The 7,932-nt window shown below is 43.5% G+C and overlaps 1 protein-coding gene across 2 annotated transcripts in view; it reads left to right on the forward strand.

Annotated features, from left to right (window-relative positions):
- The window catches only part of DPYS (dihydropyrimidinase), a 99,523-nt gene extending 93,209 nt beyond the window's left edge, over positions 1–6,314 (forward strand). For both annotated transcript variants that reach the window (XM_027973109.2, XM_027973110.3), the window contains exons 9-10: positions 4,390–4,511; positions 5,884–6,314. In XM_027973109.2, the coding sequence (XP_027828910.1) occupies positions 4,390–4,497 (108 nt within the window). In that variant the 3' untranslated portion in view covers positions 4,498–4,511; positions 5,884–6,314. The remainder of the gene's footprint in view (positions 1–4,389; positions 4,512–5,883) is intronic.
- The last annotated feature ends 1,618 nt before the right edge of the window (positions 6,315–7,932 follow it).

Genomic DNA, 7,932 nt, shown 5'->3' on the forward strand with positions numbered 1-7,932 from the left:
GGCAGAAAGTGAAGAGGAACTAAAAGCCTCTTGATGAAAGTGAAGGAGGAGAGTGAAAAAGTTGGCTTAAAGCTCAACATTCAGAAAATGAAGATCATGGCATCTGGTCCCATCACTTCACGGGAAATAGATGGAGAAACAGTGGAAACAGTGTCAGCCTTTATTTTTTTGGGCTCCAAAATCACTGCAAATGGTGACTGCAGCCATGAAATTAAAAGACGCTTACTCCTTGGAAGAAAAGTTATGACCAACCTAGATAGTATATTCAAAAGCAGAGACATTACTTTGCCAACAAAGGTCTGTCTAGTCAAGGCTATGGTTTTTCCTGTGGTCATGTTTGGACGTGAGAGTTGGACTGTGAAGAAAAGCTGAGCGCCGAAGAATTGATGCTTTTGAACTGTGGTGTTGGAGAAGACTCTTGAGAGTCCCTTGGACTGCAAGGAGATCCAACCAGTCCATTCCGAAGGAGATCAGCCCTGGGATTTCTTTGGAAGGAATGATGCTAAAGCTGAAACTCCAGTACTTTGGCCACCTCGTGCAAAGAGTTGACTCATTGGAAAAGCCTCTGATGCTGGGAGGGATTGGGGGCAGGAGGAGAAGGGGACGACCGAGGATGAGATGGCTGGATGGCATCACTGACTCAATGGACGTGAGTCTGAGTGAGCTCCGGGAGTTGATGATGAACAGGGAGGCCTGGCGTGCTGTGATTCATGGGGTCGCAAAGAGTCGGACACGACTGAGCGACTGAACTGAACTGAACTGAAGTAATACGTGTGCCCTTAGTTGGGAGACTTGGGATGGAGTCCCTGTCATTACTGTACTCATCCTGGATACCTGGGAAAGAAACCCGCTTGATTTTGATGCCCTCTCCTAGGACAGCCTCTGAAATTATGCCAGATGCTGGTGCCCCTAGGACAGTCTCTAGGACACCCCTAGGACAGCCTCTGAGGGCATGCCAGATGCCGGTGCCCATGTCCGGGCTGAGATGGAAATTTGCCATTTGTCACCAGAGAGAAGCCACATGACTGCTTTTCCTGAGAGCTGCAGTGTCAGTCTACTTAGAAAACAAATGGGCAACTGAACTGTGGAATAACACAGGGACAGCTTCACATTCTGCAGCACCAGCATCGTCACCTTTCCATTTCATCACAGTGAACATCACTGAGGTTCTAAAATGCACACAGAGTACAGTGCCCTGAGCGATAAACAGTACAAAGATGAACAAGACCTGGGTCTAGCATTAAAAGACATTATGTAACCGTGTCCGAGGATAAGAAAAGATGAAAAGGTTGAAAGGACTGCAAAGCTTGAGACCAGAACTTGTATTGTCTTTGATTCCTGTCTGCTTGTCTATAAAGGGGAAGGCTGTGAAGTGTGGGGTGGCAGAAAACTCCCCAAAGAGGGTCAGTCTGTGCTTGAGGTGGCCGTTGGCTATGGCTATTCTAGTGGGAAACTAGTCCCTGCCCATCCCGAGCCTCACCGGCAGATGCAGAAGGAAGCTATGTGCAAGTGACACCTGGCCAGTCGGGGCAGAGCTGTTGGATGGTCAGCATGACCAGAGAGACCAGCCAGGCTGAGAGGGGCCTCGTGGCATTGCTGGCAGTGACTGAGCAGCTGGAACGCGGTCTTAAGACAAGTGCAAAGGGCAAGTGCAACCTGGGGAGCAGCTCAATGGTGAAGCAGAACAAAAGAAGATCAGGGAAACTGAGTCAGCTCTGGCCAGGACAACAGACACAAAGAAGAAAGAAGCTCAAGTGTGGGATCTCTTCCCCACCAGCACCCTCCACCCTCGGTAGGGACTTGTCAACTATTTCCTGAGTACTTGTTACGGAGAAACAGACCAAGACACTGTCCCCGAGTCTGCCAGAAGAGGCAGACTATTACACAAAAACAGAAAGTGGTAAGCAAGATACTCTGATGTGCCAGGGAGAGTTAAAGCTTCCTGGGCTGATGGTTGCCTGGGCTGAGTTACTGAAGATCCATTGCAGATATTTAGGTAAAAAAGAGGGTGGGCATGCCACAGTGGGAGAAGACATGTTCCTGGCAGAAAGATGTTAGGAAGGATGCTGATTCACCTGGTTTGAGTCATCCCTGAGCCTGCAGTTAGGTCCAGGGAAAGGATCCTTCAAGGGACCAGCCAGCTTGTGGAACAAGCCCGCTCCTGAATGAGGATGATAGGGCGCAGGCTTGACAGCCCGTTTAAATCACCAGCATTGTCCCTAAGGAGTCCAGAAGAGACCAAAAAGTACAGATGAAAACCACAGACAGAAAGCTTTCAAAGGAACTGTTGTGGAAACAGGGAGGTGGGAGGGGGAGCTGATGAGGAATACACGGCACAAAGGCAGGTAACACAGATTATCTGCACACTGATGTCATTTTCTCCAAGGGCTGTGAGAAAGCTGATGATTGAACTGAAATATGCCTTGGGTTTTGCCAAGTGCAAATAACGACTGGAAAGGAGAAAGGTACAAGACTTCAGGTTGTCGGTAAGAGAACGTTTGAAGGAAGGTGGAAGCAAATCCTGGTTTGCTTGGACGGTCCTGGATTGAGCCTGTTCATTATGTTTAATGCCCTTTACACTCTCGGAAGTGTCATAGTTTAGATGGTAAATTTATGGTCACTTTAGTTTCAAGTGCGCTTCCCCAATGACTCAGGGGTAAAGAACCTGCCTGCAATGCAGGAGACGCAGGACACTCAAGTTCAGTGCCTGGGTCGGGAAGATCCCCTGGAGAAGGAAATGGCGACCCACTCCAGTATTCTTGCCTGGAAAATCCCATGGAGAGAGGAGCCAAGAGTCGGGCAGGACTGAGCGTGAGCATGTTGCAGGTTGCATTACACGGCTTAGGTTTAAGTATACATATACCGCTGGGCTTGGAAAGTCAACCAGGAGAAGGAAAAACCTGGAGACTTAAGACCTGAAAGGGAGATTGTGATCAGAGAGTGAGGAATTACATAAGTTTAAAGTTTCAGGTATTGATGGGCTCCAAGTAACCACGATGTCCAGGGGCTGGGTGGCAGCCATGAGAGGTTGGTGTTTCATTTCTCCGTGTCGATGTTCAAGGTGATGACAGGGCCCAGGGTGAAGGGAGGGACTTAGCTGACAGTGAGCTGAAATGGAGGTTCCGCAAAGCATTCCATCGGACACAGGAAATGGACAGAGGCATGGACTTGTGAGCAGAGGGCAGGGGTCTTCCTATTCACTGAGTGATCAGCTTGTTTCAAATTCTGCAGCTGTAGGGATGGTCTCCATCTTGTTCTCTGCTTTATCCTCTGCACCTGGGGCTGATGTGTGCTCAATAAATATCTATTGAATGAATGAAGAAAATGCTTTGTATCTGGGAAATCTCATGTGCCTGGGATGTGGGTTTTATTCCCTCCATTTTGTAGGTGAGTAAGTAGGCTCAGAGGGGCTTATTAACTTGCTAGTTTCCTCTAGCCAGTAAATGGCAAAGCTATTATTCAGACTCAGACCTGCCTTTCTCTAAAGCCCACACTGTTGATGACTATATTAATTTTGATGGTAAAAATAAGACAAACGTACACACATACATGTATTTATTTGTTAAGAGCTTATTATACACTTGGCATTATTCTAAATGCTTTACATATATTTAATCCTCCCAACATGTAATTCTCATAACCAACTTATAAATTAAGTGTTGTTACCATCCTCAGTTTACAGCTGAAGCACAGTGTTAAGTAATGTGCCCAGGCAAGCTGGCTCCAGAGCCCATGCCCTTAATGATGGTGGTTTACAATTCACCTGACCTGTCAGGGAATTTGTTTCCACACTGATGAAGAATATAATTTACTTCTTATGAATCCCTTTGTTTAGATAGTCCTGATTTCAAAACACTGGTCAAACACTGAATTAACTCCGGCTGAATCCAGGGTCCCACTACCCAGCTGGCCAGCAGAGAGTTGTAGATCCAGATGGGAAATTCTGTGGAAGGCCCGTTACAAGCAGAGACAATCCAGAAAATGAGGAAACATACACAGAGATTGCTAGAATCCGCAGCAAAATGCTGCAAGTCTGAAGACATGTACAACAAAGAACTCTGGGAACGCAGACACCTAGGACTGAAGCCACGGGAAAAGATAGAATGTTTGATAAGCCTGTACGGTGGTTACAGAACCCAGTGTGTGAGGATATGGTAGAGATCCCAGAGAAAGTTGCGGTGGAAAGAATGGTGTTAGGAAGTGTTCCCCGGGCCTTTGTCTGAGCCACCTGAGGTCTCTGGGAATTTCTGTGAAAGGGTAAAGAGTACGAGGAACATGATAAATTCACCGCCTCATTTTTGATCTCACAATTCATTTAGATAGCAGAATTTAGCCTTGAATTCAAAAAGTCAATAAACCACAAGAGAAAAATGAAATGCTCTCTTTCAGACTTGCACACCTACCCCTGTGAAGCGTGAACCCTATAAAGGAGAAGTCGTCACACTGAAATCCAGAGAAGACTCCACACATGGGACCAGGAAGCAGGCCCAGCCCTGAGCCACGTGCTGTGGGTAAGGGACAGTGGGCACAGCAAGGTTTCCTGCAGCACAACATATGACCTTAGCCTATCTCTTTGTTCCTGAATGGTTGAAGAGTCCAAGACAAGGTCAAAGACTTCCAAGTGACTTAAGATTCAAGGATAGTTTGGCCAAAGGGCAGACTGATAAAAGACCTCTTGACGTAGAACGCCTGGGTGAGCCTCCCAAGTTGAAGAAGGCCTTGAGCTAGCTGGAGATTTATTCTCTGAGATGTTAGGAAACATGGCGCAGAGGCTTGGAAAACCAGATATAAGCAAGAGGCTGGTAACACAGAGGGACCTGCTGTTGGGGAAGGTTGCTACTACTTAATACCAAGAGTGCAAGTTTATAGTCAAAATGTATAAGCTTATTAGGACTTTATCTGGAAGTAATGAATCTTCGTATTATAAAGGCAACCATGTTCTAGAATAAGTGAAAAATGAATCGAATGTTGCTTTAGGTGTAATTTTTCAGGAAAATTATTTGATAGTATATGATAAGCTTTATTTCACACTTAGTTTTAGAATAATATTACAGATATGGTCATTAAAAAAAATTTTCAGTGCTTCATCAGTATTCTCTTTTCACATTCAAATCTGTCTTCTTCAAGTACCTATGATCATCATCTTTGTCAATTTTCTTTTTTTTTTTTTTTTTTAATTATTATTATTTTTTCAGTTGTTTTCTGGTCCCGCTCTGCCAGGTACCTATTTGGTTGGGCTTTGCTGTGATTTAAACATTTCTCTAATATTTCTATTGACTTCATGAAATCTACATGTTTTGTTTTGCAGCTTCACTAGCCTCCATGTTTTGTTTTTTTTTTTTCTTTTTATTGTGTGATATGTTTTCAGATTTGCAACACGTCACATCAGCAAAAGATTACAGAAGAGGTTGACGTGATGGACAGGAAGAGATATTTGTGTTAATTAGGGACACTGTCTGTCAAAGGATTTATTTTACATACAAATCCAGTTAGGCGTTGCTGGTTTGCACATTATGCTAACCTGTGCTTCCTGATATAAACCCTGAGACTGTGATGGGGTGCTGTGTACTCCCAGCCGTGTTCTCTTTCATTTGAATGTTGTTAAGTCTTTAATAATGCTGTGCAGCCAACAGTTCCAGCTTTGTTGTCATTTCCTGACGATTGGAATTATTCTTCCAATCCAGGAAAATTGTGTGAAAAGTTCAGAGGAAGATTAGCAAGAGGAAGACATTCTGTTGAATGGCGTAACATGCTATTACCAGCATTTGTAGGAGTGAGATTGGTGTTTACTTTGATTATAACATTTCTTGGGGGTTAGGCTTCGGTTCTGCATCTCTTTGTCGGGGAGAATGTTACACTCATTTCCTTTTATTCTGTTCAAAGGTAAAATCAGAGAAAAGGATGCTGCTGTTCCCGTCCCAGTTAAATGCTGTCAGCCCGTGGAGAAGCAAGCCTTATTTCAACTCCCTAAGATCCTTTTGAAAAAATAATCTTTCTAGGCTTCTTTGATTTCCTTTCAGAAGCAATTGCTGTCTTTCTTACTGTGACTTTGTTGCTGTGTAAGATTGAAGATATAAATGAATATTATTGTGAGAGAAAAAGTCTGTGTGAAAATTCATTGACAATACTTTAAAATGTCATCTTCGCTTGTACCAGATTTCTTACTTTGAATTTTTAAAAATCACTTTCCTGTTTAAAGTTTTATAATGACTACATTTATTTTAAAATAGCTCACTTTGTGATTTTACATTCTATTGTAATTCATAAGCATTTAGATCTTTATTATAATTAAAAACATTTAGATCTTCATTTTATATCCTGTTATCCAGTTATGTATGTCTTCTCCTAACTAATGGGATTGGGAGTCTGGGAGGTTGGTTTTTTGATTCGAAAGCATAATTTCCTGAGAGACATCTGCTTCCAAACTCTTGGAAATCAGATTTCTCAGCAAACCCCATGTAATCAAATAGAATACTCAACCTTAGAATACCTCCAAGGCAAATTATCCAATCACACCAATGAACACAGGATTTGAGGGCATTAAATGGAATCGGTGTGGCTGAAAGATTCTACAATGAAACCTTCCCTCCCCATGCTTCCTTTTCTATGCTGTGATCCTTCAAGTATGCAGAGAGGCTAAGCTTCTATTTCTTCTCCTGGGTAACTAGGCCAAGAGGGATTTTAAAAACATGTGGTAAAATCCAGGCACTTATGTTCTCATGGCAGGCAAATCTGCCCCAACTTACTCACGCAGATGTGGGATGTATTCCCACTTTTGATAAAGGGTGGTAGAAATCCAGTTTTGTGCTGTTGTTCAGTTGCTAAGTCATGTGCAATTCTTTGCAACCCCATGGACTGCAGCACACCAGGCCTCCCTGTCCTTCATTATCTCCCAGAGTTTGCTCAAATTCGTGTCCATTGAGTCGGTGATGCTATCTAACCCAGAGAATCATCTCATCCTCTGCTGCCCCTTGTCCTTTTGCCTTCAGTCTTCCCCAGCATCACTCTTTTCAAATGACTCTTTTCTTTGCATCAGGTGGCCAAAGTACTGGAGCTTCAGCTTCAGCATCAGTCCTTCCAGTGAATATTCAAGATTGATTTCCTTTAGGATTGACTGGTTTGATCATGCAGTCCAAGAAACTCTCAAGAGTCTTCTCCAGCACCACAATCCGAAAGCATCAATTCTTCAGCGCTCAGCCTTCTTTATGGTCTGATTCTCACATCTGTACATGACTACTGGAAAAACCATAGCTTTGATAATATGGGTCTTTGTCGGCAAAGTAGTGCTTCTGCTTTTTAATACGTTGTCTAGGTTTGTCATAGCTTTTCTTCCAAGGAGCAAGCGTCTTTTAATTTCATGGCTGCAGTCACCATCCACCAAAGAGATTTTGGAGTGCAGGTAAATAAAATCTGTCACTGCTTCCACTTTTCCCCCTTCTATTTGCCATAGAGCGGTGGGACTTCATGCCATGATCTTAGTGTTTTGAATGTTGGGTTTTAAGCCAGCTTTTTCACTCTTCTCTTTCACCCTCAAGAGGCTCTCTAGTTTCTCTTCACTTTCTGTCATTAAAGTGGTATCATCTGCATATCTGAGGTTGTTGATAGTTTTCTCACCAATGTTGATTTCACCTTGGGATTCATCCAGGCCCACACTTTGCATGATGTACTCTGCATGTAAGTTAAATATATAGCCTTGATGGACTCCTTTCCCAATTTTGAACCAAGCAGTTGTCCCATGCAAGGTTCTGTTTCTTTTCGATCCGAGTACAGGTTTCTCAGGAGACAGGTAAGGTGGTCTAGTACTCCCAGCTGTTTAAGAATTTTCCACAGTTTTTTGTGATCCACAGAGTCAAAGGCTTTAGCGTAATCAGTGAAGCTGAAGTAGATGTTTTTCTGAAATTCCCTTTCTTTCTCCATGATCCAACAAACATT

The sequence above is a fragment of the Ovis aries genome, chromosome 9 (genome assembly GCF_016772045.2).
Source record: "Ovis aries strain OAR_USU_Benz2616 breed Rambouillet chromosome 9, ARS-UI_Ramb_v3.0, whole genome shotgun sequence".
Classification (NCBI taxonomy): domain Eukaryota; kingdom Metazoa; phylum Chordata; class Mammalia; order Artiodactyla; family Bovidae; genus Ovis; species Ovis aries.